The sequence below is a fragment of the Andrena cerasifolii genome, chromosome 15, assembly GCF_050908995.1.
Source record: "Andrena cerasifolii isolate SP2316 chromosome 15, iyAndCera1_principal, whole genome shotgun sequence".
NCBI lineage: Eukaryota > Metazoa > Arthropoda > Insecta > Hymenoptera > Andrenidae > Andrena > Andrena cerasifolii.
The window spans coordinates 10,901,037-10,927,855 of NC_135132.1; the positions used below are offsets into that span (position 1 = coordinate 10,901,037).

A 26,819-nucleotide genomic window follows, 5' to 3' on the forward strand; every position below is an offset into this window, starting at 1 on the left:
ATCAAAATCTTGTTAAACACTGGTAGGGCGGTTGTAAAAATTTTAAATAAATCCAACGACAAAGGAACGATTCGATAATCTATTAAGAACATGCAATACTTATCAATATTGTAATATATACAAAACATATGCGTGGGTTAATTATCCTCTTTACAGATAATGATTATACAGAGTGTCAAGAATAATTCAAAACAATTACCTATTTATTTTCGCGCGCTTTTAATGCAAATGCATTTGGTCGAAAGAAGTTGCATAAAAATGCGAATTAAATGCGAAAATTGCATAAGTCAATAATTTTTTTTTAGTAAAGACCCAAATTATTAATCTCATGTAACTCTAAGTATCCACTTTACATATTATTTATCAATACTCGAATTTAAATCGGCGAGAATCTTTTTTTGTTGGAAACGATCGAAAAAATTTTGAACACTGCGTGCATACTTTTTCGACACCTTTTATAAGTGTATAGTGTATGTGTATTGTGTTAATTATGTATCGTACGTACAAACAAACCAGCAGCACCACGTTGTGTGAGTTATGTCGTTGACGTTGTATGCTCAGTAGCATGGCGGCGCTTAAAAAAACCGGTTGATTTGTTGATGTTTTATACATAAGTCCGGGTTTTAAAGGGATACGTGAAAATGATAAAGATATCGGCGTTAAACGAGGAATCCAGCGAAGAAAGCGAAGAGGATGATGTACCAACGATCACGAAAGAAGCGCAAGTACGTGTCACGACTGTTAATTTCTCCACCCAAAGAACCTAACCTAATAAATTCGCACATTCCTGGAAATCTGGTTGGCCTTTACAGTTGTCTGGTTGTTTCATGTTGAATAATTTAAACAACTGTATGATGTGAATCGGACGGGAATGTTCTAATAGTAGCTATTCTCTGTAAACCATTATGCTTCATGGTATATAATTACTATCCGTATAAAATCATTCTGTTGTATTAGTTCCACGAGTAATAACTATTCATGTTAGGTGATCCCTTGGCCAATACAGCATGTATCGATACATATCTTAGGCATAGATCGAATGTATTTTTTATCTTGTTCTATATCTCTATTGTCTCGAGCTTTATTTTACAAAGTTTATAGAGTCGACCTTGTACACGAGATATTACTGTGTAATTGGAAGTTGCAATACATTTAGCTTCATAAATTTCTGCACATCTCTTGCAGGAACAAATAGCCCTGACGGAATATAATAGAGCCTTAGAATTGTTAAAGGAAAACAAGCAAGAAGATGCGCTGAATATTTTTAAAGATCTTTTAGAGACCGAATTATTGGATGAGGTTGTAAAACCTGAGGTGCCCGATGGCAGATCTAGGCCAATGTTGTCATTAAAATATTCCTGTTTCAAAAATATTGCCGCCATACAAACAGTGTTGGAGAATTACGACGACGCCATTGAAAACTATTGGGAAGCGGCAAATTTGGACGAAACAGATGTAATGTTGTGGTATAGAATGGGCACATTGGCTATGAAAACATCTAACCTGGAGTTAGCTTGTTCGTCCTTTAAGCAAGGCTTGAAATGTAATCCAAATCATTGGCCGTGTTTAGACAACATAATAACTGCCTTATATGCCATTCCTGATTATATGAATTGCCTTTTATATATTTCTATGGCATTAGAGCGCGATCCTACATATGTGAAAGGTCTGGCCTTTCGAGATAGAATATTCAAAGACATTCCATGCCTCCAAGAATGCTATAAATGGTATAATAGCGATTGGCAATTAGATCCTCCGTTGTTCACCGAATACGATCGTATAATAGGGGATAAATTCGTAGAAGAAGCAAGAGAAGTCGCCAGAAACTGGGCAGAGGCCTGTAAAATAGAATTTACTCCGAAGCCATTACCAGATTTGACGCTAACGAAATCTATAAAATCCTGCACGTGGTTAGATCTAGGAGAGAGTTTATTAGATATGCACAGATACATCACTGAAAATGATCTAAACTTTGTTAGTAGAATTAATTTAACAATTCTTGCTCCCGAAGAAGCACCGTCGAAAATGATTACCGAAGATGATACTCAAGGAAATAATGATACAAATACAGATCAAGAGGTACCGCAAGATATTCCTGTGAAGGAAGAAAATGATAATCAGAAATCAATAAGAACGGACATGGATGAGATGAATTTTCAACTCGACGCGTCGGATGACAACCAAGCGTGCGACGGTACCGACACCGTAATGGAAGTCGAAGCAGAAGATGATAAGAAATCTTATTCCAGTGATGTGCAGATAATAGAGGATGAAGATCCTCTGAGAATTTCGGACACAGAGCCAGGAATTTCAGAGCAAAATCATGTGAAACAGGGTTTAGAGGAGCAGAACAATTTCGATATGGATGAGAACGGAGATAAATCGCACTCTGAGAAAACAATGGATGATACTTATAACATTGGTAACGAAGCACAGAATGATAAAGCTAGCGATAAAGACAGCAACAAGTCTGGTGATAAACTGCATGAGAAAGACTCGAAAAAGATAGATACAACACAATGCAAGGCGGTTGAGAATTCCAGTGATAAATCTGAGGGGAAGGAAGAAGGGCAGAAAGTGAAAAAGAGACGCCGAAGTGCTCTGTGCTTCTTACAGCAGTGGGCTTGGAGTTGCAGTAGCATGAGGCGATCTGCAAGAGTGAGGAGTTCAAATAGAAGAGAAGCTGAAAGGGATGATGTTCAATTAGAAGAAACTCTTCGAAGAATATTTCCGAGCACATTATTGTATGTGTTCAAAATATTTCTATATTTATGTACATTTTGACTGGTTCTATGTATGTATATTAGGGTGGCTCTTTTTCTCGTGCGAAAAACGGTTTTTGAAAAAAGTGCGACAAACTAAAAAAACTTTCCTCAAATTTTGAAAGTTTAAATGCTTCTAGAGCACTTTTTATTTATGACCGTTTGTCGCACGAGAAAAAGTAATACAACATAAAAGATGCTCCTTATCCGTATCTACAACTTTTGTTTCACACATTTTTTTATTTAATCAATAACTTGGAGGATATTATATAAAATCGACTTCGCGAGCTGTTAAATAATGATTTAAATGTTTAAGGGCCCAGGGGCACCCTTTCCCGTTATCCGATCGAGCTCAAACTTTACACGGATTTTTTTTTAATTATTTGGAACTATGTATTCTGAAGGGTGCCCCGAAGAATATCTTGAAATTTTTTTTTACCAAGTGTAAATAAGAGCCACCCTAATGTATATACACTCCTGGAAAAAGTTAAAGGAACACTATAATTTCCCGAAAATTTTGGTGATTTTCAAATGGCTGTATCTCCGCGAAAAATGGTCGCAAAAAATATTTAAAGAAAGAATTTTAACGCTTGAAGTCTCTAGTTTTTGAATCGATGACTCAAATTTTTTTCATCCATTATGATACTGTTTTATCAAGATGAAGCGCAGGAAACGAAGTTTCAAAATGTTTTGCCTAGTTTGAGCGTATGAACGGGCTAAAAGTTTTTTTTCAAAAAAATTTATTTGGCTTATATTACGAATACGCCATGATCTTTATGCTTTAGACCAGATACAGTAAGACTGACCAAAGACGATCCTTCTAAGAACATGGACGATTCTATGGATACGATGGACTTGTATCAATTATTTGCTAATCAAGAAAATAATAGTAACGCCATGGACATGGTTAAAAGTTCGGAAAGTTCGAAATCACCAAGTCCCGATACTAGGTAATTTATTTAAGAACGCGCAAACGAGCCTTTCTCAGTGACTAATATCCTTTCTCTGCAGTCGACATCAAAATTACTTTGGTACGGAATCTGAAACTGCTGAAGTGAATATGTTTATTACTGAACACAGTGGTAAAAGCAACCTGATGGTCATTTTGGCAAGATACACAGAATTTTTATGCAGTAAATGGAATCAAGAATGGCCGAATGGAATGTCAGAAGTATATTTACAAGCGTACACATTTATGAGGTATGGGAAACACATACAAATTTTCTTCCAAGTACTAAGATAAATAGAATTTATTTTTCTTTTACAGGGAACACATTCCACATCCATCGCCATTCGAAGAAGATGTAAAGGATGATATCTTAAAGTTAGATGCTGAAATGACTTTATTGTTTGGCGAACTTCATACGGATAGGTGGTTGAGTAATAAACCAGATATCCTACCTTCATCAACGTATGTTTCTTTCCGGTTTTTTTTGTAGATACTTCATCCCTCACGAATCAAAAAATTGCATAAAAAATTATGCATTGTTTCAGACTAGATAAACTTGGTACAGGAATGCCATCCGAGGAGTTAGGACACATCATTTTTACAAGCGTCAGAAGGGATATTTTAAACGAAGAAAATATTTTCATATTATCGAGGGTTCTGTGGGTTAAAGCTAATATCTTTTTGTGCCAAGGGGACACGGATATTGTTATTGAAACTTTAGAATTGGTAAGCGACTTGAATTTTTCTAATTCTGTTAACAGAAAGTTATCGCGAAATGTGTTTCAGTTATTAAGTCGCATGCAGGAATTGGAAAAACAAAATCAGAGTGTCTACCTCCACCTGCCTAATTGTAAATATAATTCTCGAATCAGTATTAAAATTGTAGAAAAGAAACTGAAATCTATTCAGAGGTACGTTTTCCTACGAAATTTCGTTTAACGCATTCAAGTGAACCATAATTTTACGAACATACTTTAAATATAGGGGACAGAAACTAGGAGAAATACAAAATCTGTACGATGAAAAGAAATACTCTGAACTAGCTTACATATTGCAAGATACATTCAAATTTGCAAAACAGGGAAATAAACTTCCATCTGTTAGCGATAATGTGGTTGATAGAGTACAACAGTTATCTATGTTATTAGAGAGCTTATGGCAGCTTCAGCAATACGAGGAATGTTACGTATGGGCAGAGGCTTGCCTGAACGAAGCGTGGCAGAGTTATTTGAATGCATCCGACGAAGCTGAACAAAAGAAATGGACAAGTTCTGTTTTGATGGGACTCGAAAAGCTGGAGGCTTGTACAATCGAAGTTAGCACTTTCGTCGTAAAGTATTTGCCAGAGGCTCGCCTTTCTAGATTAGTACAGAATTTGGTTCACGTGGTATGCAATCAATTGGACGTATCAGATACCACTGTCGAAATGCCACTGGAAACTGTTCTCCCTTGGATTCTGTTGCATTATATTTTACAGTATAAAGAAGATAAAGAGAGAGCAAAGGCTGAATCGTCGTACAAGAACAGACAGCAGAGTTCCAATTACTCCGAATCAGACGATGACGACGAAGGTGTTCCAGCATCCATTATGATCTTATTTATCGCCCATGAATTCATGGGTAGACATTCATGGTGTTGCTATAACGAAGCGAAACTCTTGTTTTTCACATTGAATCTAGTTATCCCAAAGTTGGACACGCCACAGTTTTCCAGCGTAAAAGGTAAAGTCTCGAAATATCTGGAGCAAATATTTTTTTGCCTATACGGTCACTATAACAGAGTGAACAAGGGACGACCAAAGCACGTGGAGGACCACGGAGTGCCTCAGATGAAGGTGACTTGGGAAGGAGCGCAGCTGCTATTCGATTTTTATAAACCTAAGCAGATACCAGAGTTCTGTTCGCCCAGGTCATTGACAATTAGCACAGACACGGAGGAGTTGTTTAAGCGAATAATGAAGCTAATTCCTGCGGAAAGCGATCCCAATCAAGTGATCGATGACATGATGGCATACATAATGGAAGAGCGAGAGACAATGCCAGTAATTAAAAAACCCCTGCCGCATTCCATGTCCACTATATATTACTTGCTAGGTGACTTTTATTTCAAGAACTGCAAGTGGAGCGCGGCCATTCGATACTATTTGTTAGATTTGTGCTTCCATCCAACGAGGTTGAGCTCTTGGACCGGCTTAGCAATGTCATCGGGCACTGTAATAGATACCTGGTTAAACAAGTATAAACCGATGTAAGTATCAACTGGAATTGGAATCATTTATTCACACCATACGGGACATCGTAATAATATTGATGACATATTCTTCTTATATTCAGAAATGAAGATAAACTTCTAGCCAAGGCAAAGTTAACTCAATCTAGTTATAGACATGCTGTCGAGTTAGACTCTTGTAATCATATTATTTGGACAGAATATGGAAGCTTTGCATACGTTGTCCACTCTTTCTGCTCGCGATTGTTAAAGCAGGAAACGGACACGCTGAGCATGGAACGGTTCGAGTTCTTAGAAACTAGGAAAGAGGAAATGTTGGAAATCGCGCATCAGTGCTTTCAATCTTGTGCGCGTTTATTTATTGGGATCAAAGACGGGGCGATACCCCACGATGAAAGGTGGCTTTACCAGTACATGCTTGGTAAAGTCGCAGAAAAGAAGAATCAGGATCCTCCTATATTCCTGGAACACTACACAAAGGTACGTGCAAACATCTTTATCGGAACGTTGATGTTCAAAGTTGTTCACACTGACCGATACTTGGCATTGCAGGCTAGCGAGCTGTTGTACAACAATAATGCACAATTCCCACGTAGAATAAGTCACAAGTGTCCGCAGCATCTTTCGGTCGAGGCATTAGAAGTACATTATCGTATTCATGCAAGTATACTGAAATACCTTGAACAACACGAGGGCAAACCGGTGAAGAAATCTCTGGGGCAGTTGCTGCAGTTACATCTCGAGAAGTGTTCCGTAGGACCCTTCATGAAGTACAGTTCAAAGCTGAACGAGAAGGGCAAGGAGGACGGCCCCTTTGCTACTAACAAAAATACCGGCAAAGAGGTGGACGTTGCCACGGAGGGAGATAGAAATCTTGTCACCGTTTGCCAGCGTTCAAACAGTATCGAGGAGATAGAAATTATAGATAGAACGAACAAGTTCAGTGCGACTCAGCGTACGGAGAAGACTGAGACACGTAAGAGATCGCCTACCGAGTTACCGCAGGACAATGTCAAGAAGATAAAACTGGGCAGCGTGTCGCATTTACAATTGATGCAAGATGTTGTGGCTCTGATAGACGACGTAATCACAAGAGTTTGCGAGATGGTTTCGCAGAAAGAGAAAGAGAAAGAGAAGGAGAAGGAGACGGAGACGGAGAAAGACAAAGACAAAGAGAAAGAGAAAGAGAAAGGGGACGACATTATGGTGTTGTCCAGCGACGAGAGCAATGAATTCAAGTCGCAGAGGAAGAAAGTGAAAATGAAATCTACCGAGAAAGCGAAGCCACAGTCAAAACCAGAAGAGAGCAAGAAGGTTTCCACAGGTTCGGTGAAAGTTGCTACTGTGGTGGAGAACGAGGAGAAGGCAGAAAATGTTCAAGACTTGATGGATGCTCTGATGAAGCAAGCGATGGAAATTAGCCAGGAAACGCGACAGTCCACGCCAGAAGACGAAGACACTAGAAAATTTGAGGGAAAGTGGCTACAAAACGAGGATTTACAATGCGGTAACAAAGAAGCGAAGGATAAATCTGGCGAGAAGAAGAAGCTTGCGAGCAGTGCCAAAGAGGAGGTGACTCTAAGCAGGCGAGGCTCTCAAGAAAGTACGACAACAACACAGACAACCACAACAACAACAGAAACGAATAATTCCAGTTCTAGTAGCAGCGATGAATCGAGCAGCAGTGAGGACAGCTCCGATAGCGATAGTTCTAGCGACACTGATAGCGATTCCGGCGAGAGTGACGGTGAAAAGAAGAAGAAAGAATCTGATTTCACGCAGAAAGAGGAGAACATGACGGAAGAAGAGGTTGCTACTTTAATCGCGTACTGTTTAGCTGGTCTAGAACAGTGCGTTTTAAGATTTTCGGAACACTACAAGTCGTTCTACAGATTATCACACTTCTTCTTCAATAATAAGACTGCCAAGGATATAACAAAGTGTAGGAATCTCTTGTTGGATAGCTACAACTGTCAGTTTTACCCAGGCGAGAATTTCCAAGGACTGTTTGCCGATAGGAAGAGCACGAATTTCTTCAGCGTAAGTACATACGTATCACTGCTGCTTAACATTTATTCATTTCATTTTCGTGCAGAGTTAAGAAAATAATTCTAACAGTACATCCTTGAAAGCAGTCACATTAAATGCTTGTACAATTTCTGTGTTCTCCAGTCTGCCGGTTAGATTAGTATAATCTACTAGTACCGAGCCTCTCGCCATTCCAGTATACACAGCATCTACATTTGTTTTAATGGATCGTGTTATAAATTCTCGCCAGATCATAACTGCGGCAGCCATTGCATCCGAAGGTTTCCATGTAGTAGACTGTGGTATACTTATTCTTTCCGCTTCATTTAAAAATCGTACGATAGTAGAATTCACCTTTCCCAATACGTTCACGCGCCAATCCTGTTTGAATTTAAATTTTAAATTCCAACAACAGATAAACGCTACTTGAATTATCTTCCTAAATAATTACCACAGATATATTACTGCTAAGGACAGTCTCCCATGGGTATAAAACACTTAATTTAGTGTGATTCAATACAATGTAATTGCTTTCTGGGTCTTGATAAAAGTTGAACTCAACGTTAGGTGCACTATTGCCGATACCAGCTACACTGGAGCCTAGTATGATGTGGTTCTTTAAACGCTTGAAAAACGATGGGTACAATGAAACTGCTACGGCAGCATTTGTTAACGGACCAAGACTCAGTAGAGTAATTTCACCTAGAAATTGTAATGAATTAGATCTTAAATCGAATCTCTTTTTGCATGATCACGTCATTCAGTATCAAACCTGGATATTTCTTCACCAAATCCACAAGTGCTACAGCAGCATGTTTACTTTTATCTACTTTAGCAGTGATCTTATCAGTGAAATTGAAATCTCCGAAACCGTCAGAACCAAAGTAGCAATCACTAAAAACATACTTCTGTATCAATGGTTGATCCACTCCTTCGTACACAGGTATCTGTAAAAATTCATGCAAGGGCAATATTAAAGAATTTCATGCAGCGCGGTATATGTAAGTATGAAACGAGGATGACATGTTCTTACGTCGCTTCTATTGGCAACCGTTAAAACTTTAAGTACATTTTCTACCACATTGTGCAAGTGTGCATTTCCGTATGTACAAGTAATCGCTATTACTTTGAATCCTTTGAATTCAGATTTAAGAGTTAGTAGTATAGCTGCAGCATCATCCGACCCAGCGTCCGTATCTATTATAACTTTCTGCGCGGCGTAAACGGACCTTGGAAAAGTTTTAACAGTAATCTCTCTATTCCCTTTTATGATGAAATATATACTATGCGAAAGAATTCATATGTATATCGTATCAGTGTATATTATATCGAAATGTGCGAAGGGGAAAAGTGCAAATGAGTATACATAGGTTAAACCCTTCTGCATTATGCTTTTCAACCCAAAAATTTCTGACAAGTCGTTCATAAATTATAACATAAAGATTTCTTTTCCATATGAAATTGTTGAATTTTTACCTGACGCTGCATGATATCAAACCAAGAAAAGTTGTAACGAATAGCTTAGAATTTATCTTCATATTGTCTGTTTTTATGGAATAAAAATGTTAATAAGTTTCATTAAATTTTAATATAAATTATAAAACATATTTGCATACCTCTGGACTTTCCAAACGCTATGGCACAACTTTTACTATTCTTGGGGTAATTATAGCTGTAGAAATTTACATACATATACGTGGCAATAGTACACTTCCCAACTTCTTATCTAAAAGTTTAAAAATATCCGAGATTATTAGTCCTACCTTATTTCGATCTAAATGTTTACTACAAAAGTACATTATGCAGAACCATTGTGTCGTAGAACTTTTACTATTATATTTCAACAAGCAGCGTTATTAGCGTACTCAGTATGTATACTTATACCCTCCCCTCGCTTAATCTTTTAACTACTTAGCCAGCACTGGATATTTTTAAAAGCAGTACTTAATCTTATCTTTCCAGGGTGTCTGGCATATACCGAACAGAGAGGTAGACAGGCCAGGAAGCTTTGCATTTCATATGTCAAGATGCGTAACACTATTGATGCAAGTGCTTAAAGAGACAAATGATGCTCGTATGTTAATGCAATTGAGCATGCAACTTGGAAAGATACCAGAGTCCGACAAGTATATTTTCAGATTAAAAGTCTCATACGCAGATTATTAAATGAATTTTCATAAAATCTATGTTTCATTATTTTAGGAAATACTTACGTGACTCAGAAAGGGAGCAATTGTCTTGCCAAGCGTTGACTCTCTGCTTACAATCTCTCAGAACTAAAGTGCAATTAATGGGATCGGCTACTTCTGAGCCTGCTCCTGATAAGAGTGTAGACGCTAGAACTCAAGTACTCCTCGATACGTACTGGGTATATCAAAAAGCCTTGAAAAATTTCCAAACCAAAGAACAAACTATACAAGTACTCGCTGCTCTTCTAGTGGATACATATAAAACATATGTCGGTAATAAAGTAAGTCAATACCTGTGATATAACATTACATTATATAAATATCTATTTAAAAGATAGAAAATATCATTGTAATCGAACACTGGACTCGCTCTTTCACAGAACTTGGAAGGGAATGTTTTGGAGATTGCTACGAAATTTTGTAACGATTACAATTACAATAGAAAAGTTTTGAGCAAGTTTTTCTCCGGTCTCGACAAGCCCGCAACAGATATACCTGTGCAGCCTCAAGCTGCCTCTCCGACACCTGTAAGCACTCTCCTGGTGCTTTATAAGATAGATGCTTGCTTTGCTGGCTAAACTTCAATACTGACACATGTGTTTACATAGGTGGTGACGCCTCAGCCTCAAGTTAGTTCAACATCGCCGCAGTCATCCCAAAGCAGAAAGCCATACAGAAATCTGACATCAACTGGTCGACCGAGAGGACGCCCACCAAATGTCAACAAGTACTTGCAAGCTATGCAGCAGGGCAACAACACGATGAACCACTTTAACGCAAAAAACAACTTCGCGAATTATATGGGTGCATCGGGCAACCGTTCCCTTATGAATCCCTACTTCATGCATCCATTAGTGGATCCAAACATACTATCCGCTTTATTAACCAGTGGTTTAAGTGGCAGCATGATGGATCCCCTATCAGCCATGAACTACTTGAACCAAATGGGGAATTACCAAGACATTCTCAGACAGTACCAGAACAATCTCTCTTCGTTGTCTAATCTGACTACTAGCTTGAGCAGTACGATACCCACTGGGCCCAGTATTAGCAACATACCTACAATGAGCACATCCACCTCCAGCATCAGCACCACCCCGAATATCAGCAATTTAGGCAACCTGAACAACCTAAACAATCTGAGCAACCTAAACAACCTGACGGTGCAACAGTTGCTGAGCTTGAGCAACTCTACGGTCACTACCGCACGGTCCGCACCAATGTACCAGCAGCCGGCGGCCACGACAAAAACGACCACTACAGCCTCAATGACTAAAGATAGACCGAGTATATCGATAACCCCTGTAAATACAATGCCATCCAAAAGTAAGCCCTGTAAACAGAGCCCGCAGAGTGATTCCCCCCATTCCCTACCAGTCCAGCTGCCAAAGTCTCTGCAAATCACTCAGCCCACGAAGCCAGTTCTACAGACACCAACAACTCAAGTCTCCCTTCTCAAGCCATCCATCGTCCAGCACGTCAAGACTAGTCCACCAAAGCAGATGACCGCGCCCCAGATCAGGGTCTCCAAGTCGTTAACTGAACCCCAGCCGGCCCACAACTCCGCCTTGTCGCATTCACCTTTAAAGAGCACCGCTACTACGAACCCAACCGCAGTGCCCCAGGTCGCCCACGCGACGATAGCTGCCTCGATAAGCCTGAAGCAGACGCTACCCATGAACGCGGCCGTGACCGTGCCCGTCCCTCACACAGGAACGTCGTTGCAGCACAAGCTTCTGTCCAAGAAGAACTCACAGCGGCCCTATTCGCAGGCCAGCATACAGAACCCAGTAAGGAAGGCGAAACCAGCGAAAGCTATGCCTGCGATACCCAGCAGCTTCTCCAGTCTGCTGAGCAGCATGCCTGGCAACTCGTCCATGGGTCAGCCACCTTATATACCACCTGAATTAAGTGGAATCTCGGTGAGCCCCGTGAACCCCGTGAACCATGTGAACCCTGGCCCTCAGCCAGGACTGAAAGGACCAGGTGCCAAATATTCCGGTTACAAGAAGTCATCTGTGAAAACGAAACCTCCTCCTCCCCCCATCGACATTTCTAGTTCTTTGGCAAGTTCCTTCCCTCAAGGAAGCTCTGCTGAAACTCTCTCCATGCTCTCTCAGCTGAAACAGCACTCCCACTTGGAGATCATACCTCAGCAGAAGGCGCAGATCAAGCCCACCATGGACTATCCGAAGAACTTGTGTTCCGGCGTCAGTGTACTCCCACAGAAGGTGTCGTCTGATCCCCTCAGGCCGTCAACCGCAGACTGCATGAGCATATACGATCTACCTAGAGGGAAATCCAGCAACATATCCAGCAAGAAACCAGAGAAATCTGGCAACGATAGCGTTGAGATCATAACATTGGACGATTGAACGCCCACGATGATAACGCCTAGCTTCCGTTACCTTCCTCATTTGTCTTGATATCCTCCTATTATTCATGAACAATCACGTTGTCGCCTGCAATTGTTCGCGATGCATTATTGATAAAGTGTCCAGCCGCGTTTTCTAACGTTCTAGCTATCGTACAAGAGTTGTTTCATTTTCATTGAGGATGACTGAGAAATAGATTGCTAGCCTTCTCTCACTTCTGTGCCTAATGTGGAGTCATTTACAGTCACATACAGAAATACGTGCGCGTGCACACACACACACACACACATACATACATTTATATATGCGGCAATAGATAATAATACTTATATTCTAAACTATGGGGATAATGAAGGGAGAGGATAATTGGAAGCTGTAAGCTTTGAACAGTTGGACGAGAATGTCTCAGTATGGTGCTCTGGTAACAATCGAGATAACACGCGTAACGATGAACATTATTTCATGATGATTCCAGGGAAACGTTCTTGCATACTATCGAAACGACACATTATTTTTCTACCGTTGTACATTCTCAGCAACTGGAGACCTTTCCTTTGTATGTAAAAAAGCAAAATGGAGAAAAAGAATGATAGGCAAGTGTATAATTAGGTATTAGCGAAACCTGTACATTTTCTAATGAACTATTTATAAGAACGTCTTTTTGATTAAAAAAAAATATATATATATATATATACATACATATATATACATATATATATTTAAGATACCACTTAGTATGTCTATTAAATAAGAAGTCAACAGCAACCTTTCTTTTTTCAGCTTCTGTAGTTTATTTCTTTGCAACGATTACTTATAAATACGATAGTCTTGTATCTCTAGTTTACACTGCTTGAAGTTAGTTGTTGTTCTAGAGATTTTAGGTGTTAAGGAAATATGTTTTATACATTTGTATATATATGCCAACTATTTATACAATTGCATCTATGTTAATCTAGCTGGCAGCTTGAATGAATTTGCAATCAAACCACGCACACCCAGACCCTTTACAGCGAATACATAGCCAGCGTAGGTTTGCTCTTTCAATTGACTCTCGGTTAATCCCGTGGTTGCTGTCGTTACGTACAAGGTATCTAATTCATCGCCTCCGAACGCAACGCTGGTCACATTTTGGACATTGTGGATCTTGACAAAGCGCAACACTTCACCTGTTTTCGGCCGAACTTGGTACACCTAGGTATTAAATATTCCCGGAAAGTTAATGTCAAGTATCTATTCCGCTGATGAGTTTCAGAGCGATTGAAAAGCCGTCGTACAGATTGCTAAAATACTTACGCCGCCTCCGCCAAATACAGCCACCCAAAGATTTCCATCCGCATCTATAGTCATACCATCTGGAACTCCAGGAATATTATTCTTCTGGAGGTCGAAGACAGTTCTCTTATTAGCTGGAAATAAAGATTAATCGAGCATGTAGATTAATTTCACAAGATTCCTATATCGTACAAGGTACGTTCTAAATTACTTACAGATATCTCCAGTCTGAGGATTGTAATTGTATTCCACTACCTGATAGGTCATCGAATCAATGTAATAAAGCGTGTCTTCGTTGAGACTCCAAGCCACTCCATTACTTATAGTTACAGGAGATACTTGTTTTTTCAGCAGCAGATCATTACCAACAGAATAAAATGATCCTTTATTGGGTGGAAATACTCCATCTTCCATGAGGCTCATTGTTCCTAATAAAATTATTTTATTGTACACTCCGAGAGATTAGAATAATATATTCTCCAACATAAGAATAAATGTGATAAACCAACCACCCCATAATCTTCCAGACTTATCTACTTTTGCGTCGTTCCATCTGGTCTGAAGAGGATCACTGTCTAGGGTAACCAATGTTTGAGGTGCACATTTTGCGAGATCCTTTTCTCCATCCCATGCAAGCAAGACCAAGTTTGTACCAACTCCCGCTACCAATTTACCGCTGGCACCATCAACAGGGACCGCAAATCCTACAGGTCCTGCCTCTGGAAATCAAAAAGCTTGGGTTACATACCAATTAAGTACCATAAACATGGTGAAATACAGGTGTCTAAACACTTGCCTACGCAGACAGATGTAAGAGACTTTGTCGCAGGATCGTATCTGTATATTTTCTGGGCAAATATGTCGACAAAGTAGAGCTTCTTAGAAACTTGATCCCAATGTGGGCCTTCGCTAAGTTCATATGGCCCTGCTAATGGCTCAACGGTCACTCCAGACATTTTTCTACTAAATTTAAGAATATAATCATGTGAAATCAGGCATACAAATAATTAAAAATGTACACACACGCAACAGGTGTTTTTGTTCAGCCAAAAGTAATACTACATCCAGATTTTGTCTTACATCGCTATTGAGTTATTTAGTTGAACGATACTTGCTCTTTTTATGCAGGCAAAGCCGGTATAAGTGTCCGTGACGGGTAACGCGATATAACTGGCACTAAAACTTAACTGGACAATCGAGATCAATGCGAGACTGCTAATGAAAAACTGGAAGAATCCTCTCCTATATATACCATACACTACACGCGTAGATTCAGCGAGGATAACAGATAATTAAGAGTCATGCATTTTCGAGCATAATTTTCTTTCATTAGGCTCTAGTATAATAGATATAGAGATCTGTTATATGATGTGTAAAGTAGAAAGGTTATCATGAATCACTTAATCTGAAAATAAAAATACCACAAGAAAAGTACAGAGCCAATGATATGATATAAAGGTGTTACATAATATCTGGCCACTCCCCTATGAGATTTAGATATCTCTGTTGATAGCTTCATTACTACAACTCATCCTCTTCTACACTTTATTGCTTACTAAGTAGTTTTACTTACTGGTGTACTGATAATTCAAAATGGGCAAATGGAATTCTGTATAATCGTATTTATTAATTAGTTATTAAAGTAGAATGTATTATTCGAGGCTGAAACATTTCTTTAGAATACATTAGTTTAGCTACGTTATTAATCAGTATTTAAATAAGTTTGCGATAAGGCCATGTACTCCTAAACCATGCACAGCAAAGACATAACCAGCATATGGTTGTTCCGCTTCTTCTTGGGGAGTTAAACCACGGCTGGACGTTGTGACGTACAAAATGTCCAAAAGCGGGCCTCCAAATGCGACGCTAGTTACGTCTTTAACAGGTAACTTGACAAAACGCATTACACAACCGGTACGGGGGTTGACGTTGAGCACCTGTTAAAAAATTTCTTATCGCAGAAATACTTTTATTAGCAAGTTAGGCTTGCGATGACGATACTTACGCCACTTCCACTGTAAAGAGCTATCCAAAGATTTCCATCTCTGTCTATAGTCATGCCATCAGGCAGCCCAGTAATATTATTTTTTTCAAGATCAAACACAATCCTTTTGTTGGCTGTATAAAGAAATGATATTTTTTTCACACTTTACTTCACTATTACTACGTTACTTTAATAGCTCCATACATACATATAACTCCCTTGACAGAATCAAAGTCGAACGCTGCTATTTTAAGGGTAGGCGTATCGATGTAATAAAGCGTATCATCTTCGAGATTCCAAGCTAGTCCATTACTGTTGGTCACAGGAGAGAGCTCTTTCTTTGGTATCAGGTCACAATCGATGCGATAGAAAGATGCTTGATTGGGTGTAACTACGCTATTCACTTCCGGGCCAATTGTGCCTGCAAAGGAAGTATGAGTGTGTTATTATATACAGATAGTTGTAGAAATTAATGATTCCATCTAAGAGATCGACGCTTTTCAACGAACCACCCCAGAACCTTCCCGAAGAATCTGCTTTCCCATCGTTCCACCTGGTGCCAATACGGTCTGTGTCAACAACAGCTAATGTTTCAGCAGCGGACCGTGTAACATTTCTGTTAGTGTCCCAGGTGACTAGAACGAAATCTGTCGCGGTACCAGCTACTAACTTGTTAGGTTCTCCTTCGACAGGAATAGCAACTCCAACAGGGCCATTTGCTAGCAATAATTAGTTCTCAAATTGGCTTTAATGGGTCAAAAGCATTTATTTTCGTTCTTTAATATTTAAATGTTTGCATCAACCATTCATTTACCTATGTAAGTACAGGTAAGGTCTTTTGTTACAGGATCAAATCTGCATATCTTTTGTGCATCTATATCGACAAAATAGAGTTTCTGGCTACGATGATCCCAGTGAGGGCCTTCGCTATGCTCAAACTTTCCTACTAAAGGTTCAATAATTACTTCATCCTCATTCCCAAGATTTGGACAAGCTCCTTCTCTATGAATAACAAGAAAAACCCCGATTCCATAGACTGAGAATGATAGTTTCTATATACGTCGCTATCAGCGTGACTTTTTGAGAAATTCGATTTTGAAAAAAAATGCAAATTTTCAACTTTCAACACCTTTTCAGTTGAAACAGTAATAGTTATTTGGTTGCCTGTTCCGTCAAATTATTCTATGAACCCTCGCGAATAAAACGATATAAGTTATTATTGAATTAAGATCATTTAAATATGTTTAAACGACCAAAGGGAAAAGGACACCCGAAATGCACCAAATTTGGCAGATATCTTTCTATTTATTTCAGAAACTAAGGGTCTAGGAGAAAATCTGACCAGTGCAAGCAATGCAGCAGACATTTTTCCTCCAGAAAATATCAACAGAAGTGGTGAAACACCTTTTGTTTTCATAACAGAAACGAAAGAGTTTGGCAAAACGTGCGGCGCGCGCATTACGCGATCTGTCACGTTGAGCGGCACGTTTTGCCAAACTCTTTCGGTTCTGTACTGAAAACAAAAGGAGTTTTACCACTTCTGTTGATTCATGGTTTCCGGATGAAGAATGTCTGCTGCATCGCGCGGAGTCGTCAGATTTTCTCCTGGACCCTTAGTTTTTTAAATATATAGAAAAATACCTAACAAAAATTGGTGCATTTCGAGTGTCCTTTTCCTTTTGATCGTTGTTTAAACATACTTAAATGTCTATAATTCAATAATAACTTATACCGTTGTGTGTCGCGAGGGTTCATAGAATAATTTTATGCAACAAGCAACCTAATAACTATTACAGTTTCAACACAAGAGATGTACAAAGTTGAAAATTTGCATTTTTTTTTAAATCGAATTTCTCGAAAACCGAAGGTGCGGATTCGTATTCAGCGCGCAACAATCTATAAGAAACGGCTGTTGAATGTTACAAATCAGAAAAAAATTAATTCTTTTTTGGACCCAGGCTAACCTTACAAAGTTGGCGCATTAGTAAATAGTAAATAGTGAATCTAGTGTATCGTAGCAAATACTATGATCAATGAAAAATTAGTTAGAAAATTCTGCATCACATTTCGGGTTGATATTTTGAAGCGTGTCTCCATATTAAATTCCAACATGAGATCGACGATCCTTTCACTTACCCAGTATGAGCCAAGAGAATGGCGCTTATTCCCAGAAGCAAAGTTTCGTACACAGTACCTCGCATTGTATCGTAATCGACTAATTAGCACGACAGAAGGAATAAATTTACATGCAACACAGAGAAACGAGGGACACAGCTACCACACGACACGTTTAACAGAAAAATAATGAATGATACCATTGCCAGGCGAAGGTAACCCTTATATAGCATTTCTACATTCACCGATCCTACATTCTATGCAGAATCGTAAATTACACGGTACATACACCATGTCAACTACATATACTTATGTACTTATATCGCAAACGATAAACTAAATCAATATTACCATTTTAACAAAGGTGAAACTACTTAAATTACGCAATCACCTGTGTTCCAAGCGTGGTGAGAAGCGTTATAAATGATTTGTTTTCTTTTCATTTTTTATTTAGGCCAAGTCTGGCCATCTTGATCACGGATCAAATGAAAAAGTGTATAAAGAAGAATACGTTACTGCTAATATAACTTAAATGTTTATTCAGATGGAAAATAAGAGTTTGATATATGTAATTTTTCTCATAAGCTTCATTAACCCTTCCCACCAATGAAATCCATATTTATGTAGTAGTAGCAAGTAAGGACAAAGGAAAAGGATTATAAGGATAGACAATTCATGAATTCATTTTTAAATCTTTGCGCCTGGAAGTATGCAACCAGCAGTGTCTAAAAGCACGCGCGTAGCCAATCGCGCGTGTTTAATCGATAATCGTATTGTACATATTTACGTAAAGCTTGGACGAGTGATTATTAATGCCCAGCGAAACCAGCCATACGTGTTCCTCCATATGAAATTTCAGGTAATATAAATTCCTTTCGCAGCACATAACTCATGACGATAGCCATATTTTAAAACAGCTTGAAACTGCTCGCAAGCATATTTTATTATAAACGGGTCATAGTTTTCATATACTATTTTCCATAATTCGCATAAATTTTCTCTTATCTAAACAAAGTTTGAAAGTGGATTGTATATATTTTACTCGGAAAACCAGTTTTCGGCGAAAAAAATACAGTTGAAATTAGGTACATAAGAAACTTTTAATCACAAATAATTCTGATATCTCAAAACTCCAAATCAACCAAGCATCGTTGTCAATGATAGAGTAAATTAAGGGGGTAGACACGTCACGTGACCTGGCCGATTCGGCAGGTCGGTATTACAGCATTTTTTCCTGCACAGAAATGGTAATACCGATAGATCGACGATTACCCGGTGAACGCGAGAGGGAGCTGTTTGCTATTTCTGTATTCTATTCTGAATAAGGAAAGAAATTCTCAGCTGTTCCGTTATACTTATAAAAATTTAAACGGAAAGTCGGCTGGTACTGTGAACGTAGCAAATTCATTGTACATTTCAATTACTTGAAATGTGCATATGCTACAATATTCTACGTTAGCAGTAAGGAATTCTAAGTGAAAAGGGAAAATAGATGAGGGAATATCCCCAGAAAATGAAATTTGTTAGTTTAGACAAAGGAAATCTATGGTATTCTTAAGGAAATACCATAGATATTTGGAATTTGGATAGGAATATGTAAAAGGTATTTCTGAATAATAATACAGTTTGTTTCAAGTTTCTTTCAATATATTTGCATAAAAGGCCTTTACAGTGTTACAATAAAGTATAAGGTATATAAAGTCACTATTTTCTTGTGATTACTATCAAGGTTTCCATCATTCCGTCGAAATATTCCGAAGTTAAAACCTGTAAGAAGAAAAATATTTTTAGTAACATGACTTGTCTATTATTGAAAATGGGAGAAACGTTACAACATTTTGTCACGTATGAAAATATATTAGTAAAGGGAATAATTTTATTGTGCAACATGTTGATTGAAATTAGTCGTTTTAGATTTTATATGTTTCCGGTAAGATTTAATATTAATTCCTACCACTCGTAGCACTGTAATCTTATTTTAGAATAAGTCGGTAACGTTGGGTGCGACACGAGCAGCGGCCAATTCAGCAACTACGTACTCTGAAATCTGTTGAAATGCTGTGCGTGTGTGACATGTTTAGAGTTTAGAGTGTGCCGATGCGATGTAACTAATCTCACATACTTAGAGCGATTATTAATCGTGTATATTTCTGCTTTACAGGTAAGGAATTTTTACATAGAAGACGTTAAACCGGCTGCATTTTCGACTGATACTGCTTCAGCCGAACCCAGACCTAACCCAGACCTTTTTTTTTTTTTTTACGTGGAGAAATCCCTAACGGATACCCCTAACCCTCCCCTAACCCAGACCTAACCCAGTTACACTTGTAACATTTCATTGTATTGCATTTCACTGATTTGAATAAATTGCAGCTAAGTGGTAAAAGAGTTTTTTTATTTAACGAGCTCTACTTACTCCTTCCTATTCCAAATCCCATATAAAAGACATGCTAAAAAGAACACTTAAAAAGATCCTTCCACGCAGAGTGGTTTTAAAAATCTTCGCATTAAAGCACTACTTTAAATATGCCATTCACTACTCTCAAACTCTATCGACTTTCGCTCAAGGCTTCTACTTCTCTCCGAAGACGTTACTTAGTGCCACCTCTTTCGACATCATGTTCTCCTGTTACGAAGCCCTATTTTGTGCGTTCTGAAAATTTTTGCCAGATTTTGGCCCAGGTATCAGGAGAACATGAAGCGAAAAGAGGTATTCTGAATTTCAGCTTCGAAGGCATCCTCGATTCTCTCTCCGAAGACATTACTTAGTGCCACCTCTTTCGACATCATGTTCTCCTGTTACGAAGCCCAATTTTGTGCGTTCTGAAAATTTTTGCCAGATTTTAGCCCAGGTATCAGGAGAACATGAAGCGAAAAGAGGTATTCTGAATTTCAGCTTCGAAGGCATCCTCGATTCTCTCTCCGAAGACGTTACTTAGTGCCACCTCTTTCGACAACATGTTCTCCTGTTACGAAGCCCAATTTTGTGCGTTCTGAAAATTTTTGCCAGATTTTGGCCCAGGTATCAGGAGAACATGAAGCGAAAAGAGGTATTCTGAATTTCAGCTTCGAAGGCATCCTCGATTCTCTCTCCGAAGACGTTACTTAGTGCCACCTCTTTCGACATCATGTTCTCCTGTTACGAAGCCCTATTTTGTGCGTTCTGAAAATTTTTGCCAGATTTTGGCCCAGGTATCAGGAGAACATGAAGCGAAAAGAGGTATTCTGAATTTCAGCTTCGAAGGCATCCTCGATTCTCTCTCCGAAGACGTTACTTAGTGCCACCTCTTTCGACAGCATGTTCTCCTGTTACGAAGCCCAATTTTGTGCGTTCTGAAAATTTTTGCCAGATTTTGGCCCAGGTATCAGGAGAACATGAAGCGAAAAGAGGTATTCTGAATTTCAGCTTCGAAGGCATCCTCGATTCTCTCTCCGAAGACGTTACTTAGTGCCACCTCTTTCGACATCATGTTCTCCTGTTACGAAGCCCTATTTTGTGCGTTCTGAAAATTTTTGCCAGATTTTGGCCCAGGTATCAGGAGAACATGAAGCGAAAAGAGGTATTCTGAATTTCAGCTTCGAAGGCATCCTCGATTCTCTCTCCGAAGACCTTACTTAGTGCCACCTCTTTCGACAACATGTTCTCCTGTTACGAAGCCCTATTTTGTGCGTTCTGAAAATTTTTGCCAGATTTTGTCCCAGGTATCAGGAGAACATGAAGCGAAAAGAGGTATTCTGAATTTCAGCTTCGAAGGCATCCTCGATTCTCTCTCCGAAGACGTTACTTAGTGCCACCTCTTTCGACATCATGTTCTCCTGTTACGAAGCCCTATTTTGTGCGTTCTGAAAATTTTTGCCAGATTTTGGCCCAGGTATCAGGAGAACATGAAGCGAAAAGAGGTATTCTGAATTTCAGCTTCGAAGGCATCCTCGATTCTCTCTCCGAAGACGTTACTTAGTGCCACCTCTTTCGACATCATGTTCTCCTGTTACGAAGCCCTATTTTGTGCGTTCTGAAAATTTTTGCCAGATTTTGGCCCAGGTATCAGGAGAACATGAAGCGAAAAGAGGTATTCTGAATTTCAGCTTCGAAGGCATCCTCGATTCTCTCTCCGAAGACGTTACTTAGTGCCACCTCTTTCGACAGCATGTTCTCCTGTTACGAAGCCCAATTTTGTGCATTCTGAAAATTGTCTGATATGTTTAGAATTTGCCCCAGCATGTACAACTCTGTGGGCCTCAACTTTCGTAATTCTGTGTCCAAGCAAACGGTGCTTTGCGACATTATGCGTTGTCAGAAAGGTTTATGTACAAACTGCAACGATAACTTGAAGTCTACAGAATTCACATTATTCGGTAATGAATATTTCCGTTAATCACAGAATATTGTCATTTTCTTTTTGTCGGCTCCAAAAATAGTTAATAATAATTCGATCTGAAAAGAATATTTTGCGGTGCTTGTAGGAGGTAACCAGGTGTCCGTACTTTAAATTGCACCACTAAAAGTATTTAGGTAAAATAATTTTATAAACATAATAGGTTAACTTACTGGAACAGTCATGTAATCGGAGTATACAAATTTTTTTTTTTTTATTTATTTGCAGTCTGACGGAACAGGTCTCTTCTAGAGGTTCTGTAGATCATTATGCAATCATTTCCAATAATAAAAGTGTTTGTTTCTTGCGTGGAAGAGCCTTTAGAAGTTAAATTCGCTGGGAAAGAGGTTATTTTCACGAACACGCTAAACCTTTATTTATTCATTTATTTGCAATCGGAGACCATAGGATTCTTCTGTGAACACTAGAAATTTTTTGGCAATCAATACTGATAAGAAAATTGTTTATTTATTGCTCGAAGAAGCTTTTTGAAAATTTGACAGCGGGGTAAAACAGGATACCTATCATAGAAATTTGACGCTGCGCGCCATCTATCGGAACGTGACCAAAAGTGGCGCCCCCAATTGAAAAAAAAAAAAAAGCAACTTTGCCAGGCTGTATCTCTGTTCCAAGTGCAGATAGAACAAAATCGTAGAGGAAAATTTTGCACTGTTTAATAAACTCTATCATCCTGCGCAGTTACTTTTTTCGTAGGTGCGGCGGTACACTTGAAAACTGCATTTGAACTCATTTTTTAAATGGAACCATACAATTTTGTTTACATGAATTTAATCCTTGCGTTATTCTGCGTATAAAAAGTATAAGGTAAGATAGTCGTAAACTCAATAGCTTACGAGATATTTAATTTTATTACGAAATATGCCAAAAGTGGCGCCCCCAAACGATGAAACTTCGTACTAATATTTTTTCCTATATAAAATTAAATATCTCGTAAGCTATTGAGTTTTCGACTATCTTACCTTATACTTTTTATACGCAGAATAACGCAAGGAATAAATTCATGTAAACAAAATTGTATGGTTCCATTTAAAAAATGAGTTCAAATGCAGTTTTCAAGTGTACCGCCGCACCTACGAAAAAAGTAACTGCGCAGGATGATAGAGTTTATTAAACAGTGCAAAATTTTCCTCTACGATTTTGTTCTATCTGCACTTGGAACAGAGATACAGCCTGGCAAAGTTGCTTTTTTTTTTTTTTCAATAGGGGGCGCCACTTTTGGTCACGTACCGATAGATGGCGCGCAGCGCCATTTTCTCGGATTGGGTGTTCTGTTTTACCCTACTGTTAAATTTTCAAAAAACTTCTTCGAGCAATAAATAAACAATTTTATTTTGCAAATTAATTGCATAATAATCTATAAAGCCCCCAAAAGATGCCCACGCCCTCAGATCGTAAATAAATAAATGTACCAACCTTTTGCGTGTTCGAGAACATAACCTTTCTTTCAGCGAATCGAACTACCGATGCGGTGCTAACTAAACGGGAAAACTTCAGCCAAACAAAGACGGCTTGGTCCCCCTGATGCGATGTAACTAATCTCACATACTGTAACTAGAGCGATTATTAATCGTGTATATTTCTGCTTTACAGGTAAGGAATTTTTACATAGAAGACGTTAAACCGGCTGCATTTTCGACTGATACTGCTTCAGCCGAACCCAGACCTAACCCAGACCTTTTTTTTTTTTTTTTACGTGGAGAAATCCCTAACGGATACCCCTAACCCTCCCCTAACCCAGACCTAACCCAGTTACACTTGTAACATTTCATTGTATTGCATTTCACTGATTTGAATAAATTGCAGCTAAGTGGTAAAAGAGTTTTTTTATTTAACGAGCTCTACTTACTCCTTCCTATTCCAAATCCCATATAAAAGACATGCTAAAAAGAACACTTAAAAAGATCCTTCCACGCAGAGTGGTTTTAAAAATCTTCGCATTAAAGCACTACTTTAAATATGCCATTCACTACTCTCAAACTCTATCGACTTTCGCTCAAGGCTTCTACTTCTCTCCGAAGACGTTACTTAGTGCCACCTCTTTCGACATCATGTTCTCCTGTTACGAAGCCCTATTTTGTGCGTTCTGAAAATTTTTGCCAGATTTTGTCCCAGGTATCAGGAGAACATGAAGCGAAAAGAGGTATTCTGAATTTCAGCTTCGAAGGCATCCTCGATTCTCTCTCCGAAGACGTTACTTAGTGCCACCTCTTTCGACATCATGTTCTCCTGTTACGAAGCCCTATTTTGTGCGTTCTGAAAATTTTTGCCAGATTTTGGCCCAGGTATCAGGAGAACATGAAGCGAAAAGAGGTATTCTGAATTTCAGCTTCGAAGGCATCCTCGATTCTCTCTCCGAAGACGTTACTTAGTGCCACCTCTTTCGACAGCATGTTCTCCTGTTACGAAGCCCAATTTTGTGCGTTCTGAAAATTTTTGCCAGATTTTGGCCCAGGTATCAGGAGAACATGAAGCGAAAAGAGGTATTCTGAATTTCAGCTGCGAAGGCATCCTCGATTCTCTCTCCGGAGACATTACTTTGTGCCACCTCTTTCGACGGCATGTTCTCCTGTTACAAAGCTCAATTTTGTGCATTCTGAAAATTTTTGCCAGATTTTGGCCCAGGTATCAGGAGAACATGAAGCGAAAAGAGGTATTCTGAATTTCAGCTGCGAAGGCATCCTCGATTCTCTCTCCGGAGACATTACTTTGTGCCACCTCTTTCGACGGCATGTTTTCCTGTTACATAGCCCAATTTTGTGCATTCTGAAAATTTTTGCCAGATTTTGGCCCAGGTATCAGGAGAACATGAAGCGAAAAGAGGTATTCTGAATTTCAGCTGCGAAGGCATCCTCGATTCTCTCTCCGGAGACATTACTTTGTGCCACCTCTTTCGACGGCATGTTTTCCTGTTACATAGCCCAATTTTGTGCATTCTGAAAATTTTTGCCAGATTTTGGCCCAGGTATCAGGAGAACATGAAGCGAAAAGAGGTATTCTGAATTTCAGCTGCGAAGGCGTCACCTTTAAAGTTGCGAATCGAAGCTGCAAAGGTTTGGAATTTGGATAGGAATATGTAAAAGGTATTTCTAAATAATAATACAGTTCTTTTCAAGTTTTTCCCACTTTATTTGCAGAAAAGGCTTTTACAGTGTTACAATAAATTAATATAAGTATGTAGAAATGAATGCTGATTAATATTGTATTATTATTAAGTATAAAATATATAATTTCACTTCATTTTATGTATAAAATCACTATTAGCTTTCCATCATTTGTCTCACTTAAAGTTCCTCAATCCTGTCTACCGAGAAATGTTCCCAAGGTTAATCTGTAACAAGAAGAAAATATTTTTAGCAATCTGATTTGCCTATTATAGAAAATACAACAAATAGATTTGTCTATTATAGAAAATACAACTAATTTCAGGCAAAACATATAAAGAATATAATTATCTTCCTAATTTAAGACAATTCCCCTTTATTTCATGTAAAATACATCTCAACGCTGTACAATTCTACTAACATATCAGTAAAGTACATAGGAAATGTATAATATATTAGTAACTTGAAAAATATTTTTAGTAACTTGACTTGTCTATTATTGAACATGGGAGAAACGTTATAACAGTTTGTCACGTATGAAAATATATTAGTAAAGGGAATAATGCGCTCCAAAATTCTGCGTCTCTTCATTAAACAGTCACTGTCTCGAAACATCTGCGCCACTTCTCGCTCTTTGATTTGCCCTCCGGAGACGTTACTGGATGAAAATAGTCTTGGAAAAATGTAACAATAAATAAAAAAAATTTAAAGTGTTCCTATATCTACCGCGAATTACTTTTTTATTCCTGTTACTTTAAAAATAAATATAATATTGAAGTGAGATTATTTCCAGTATTATTCCTTTCATTCATTTTTATATAATATCATTCAGTATACTATGTCCTCCTCTGTACTTGGTTACAATAGCATGTCCAACTTCCAAGCATTATTGTCGAGTTATTATTATAATTTTGCAGATTCTAACTTATACTACTAATTACATACTTTCAGTGATACCTATATTACAATAATGCAAAAAGTATTTATGTAATTATAAAGTACCATTGAATGTTTGAACCTGTTTTTCTCAAAAACGCTAAAAGTGGACATACAATATGTGTGCACTAATTGTAAGCCATCGATGTACAATAGGAAATTTTTTTTTAAGGTAGGTTAGTCCGTTGTTGTTCTAACTGCCTGAATTACTATGACATAAATACGACAGCGATTTCAAGTGATGTATATGTAACGATAAAAGCATTAATTTAGTAAATGTATACAATTCCCAGCAGTTCCTGCCTGCAATGTATGCCTAAAATGAATATAACCTAACCTACAATCGTCTGAAAATGCATACATTGACTCCATCATGCTTTTATTGTGGCTCGTATATCCAGCTATCGCTTCAGTTTTGCTATGAATCCACGTTGGCAGTCCTCCCGAGTAGGCGCCATCTCGTATCTACTACCTCAACTAAA

At 38.5% G+C, this 26,819-nt stretch overlaps 3 protein-coding genes and 1 long non-coding RNA gene across 5 annotated transcripts; 1 reads left to right on the forward strand and 3 right to left on the reverse strand.

Moving 5' to 3' along the window:
* Window positions 1–526: 526 nt before the first annotated feature.
* LOC143377365 (calcineurin-binding protein cabin-1) lies at window positions 527–14,256 on the forward strand. 2 transcript variants are annotated; one of them, XM_076828561.1, is made up of 15 exons: window positions 527–725; window positions 1,186–2,744; window positions 3,548–3,712; window positions 3,774–3,962; window positions 4,030–4,173; window positions 4,257–4,437; window positions 4,498–4,622; window positions 4,696–5,958; window positions 6,045–6,420; window positions 6,493–7,047; window positions 7,084–7,980; window positions 9,931–10,094; window positions 10,171–10,438; window positions 10,538–10,684; window positions 10,766–14,256. In XM_076828561.1, exons 1-15 carry the CDS (start codon window positions 642–644, stop codon window positions 12,530–12,532), a joined length of 7,884 nt encoding a protein of 2,627 aa, XP_076684676.1. In that variant the 5' UTR covers window positions 527–641; the 3' UTR covers window positions 12,533–14,256. The 2 variants fall into 2 exon arrangements, with proteins under 2 accessions (XP_076684676.1, XP_076684675.1); XM_076828560.1 differs by having other exon boundaries at window positions 6,493–7,980.
* Window positions 7,998–9,700, reverse strand: LOC143377387 (uncharacterized). The gene is made up of 6 exons (XM_076828602.1): window positions 9,585–9,700; window positions 9,445–9,511; window positions 9,002–9,197; window positions 8,741–8,915; window positions 8,420–8,670; window positions 7,998–8,349 (listed from the first exon to the last, which is right to left on the reverse strand). The coding sequence occupies exons 1-6, from the start codon at window positions 9,658–9,660 to the stop codon at window positions 8,038–8,040; spliced, it is 1,077 nt and encodes a 358-aa protein (XP_076684717.1). The 5' UTR covers window positions 9,661–9,700; the 3' UTR covers window positions 7,998–8,037.
* LOC143377098 (uncharacterized) lies at window positions 13,300–18,113 on the reverse strand. The gene is given in 11 exon segments (XM_076828018.1): window positions 13,300–13,723; window positions 13,826–13,938; window positions 14,020–14,232; window positions 14,314–14,517; window positions 14,595–14,804; window positions 15,516–15,741; window positions 15,810–15,922; window positions 15,997–16,209; window positions 16,298–16,507; window positions 16,603–16,790; window positions 17,925–18,113. Coding segments are annotated over 11 exon segments (2,004 nt in total). The 5' UTR covers window positions 17,990–18,113; the 3' UTR covers window positions 13,300–13,474.
* A 7,289-nt stretch (window positions 18,114–25,402) lies between these two features.
* LOC143377028 (uncharacterized) lies at window positions 25,403–26,806 on the reverse strand. Its single transcript, XR_013087229.1, has 2 exons — window positions 26,404–26,806; window positions 25,403–25,628 (listed from the first exon to the last, which is right to left on the reverse strand). It is a non-coding gene; the product is annotated as an uncharacterized LOC143377028 (long non-coding RNA).
* Window positions 26,807–26,819: the final 13 nt, after the last annotated feature.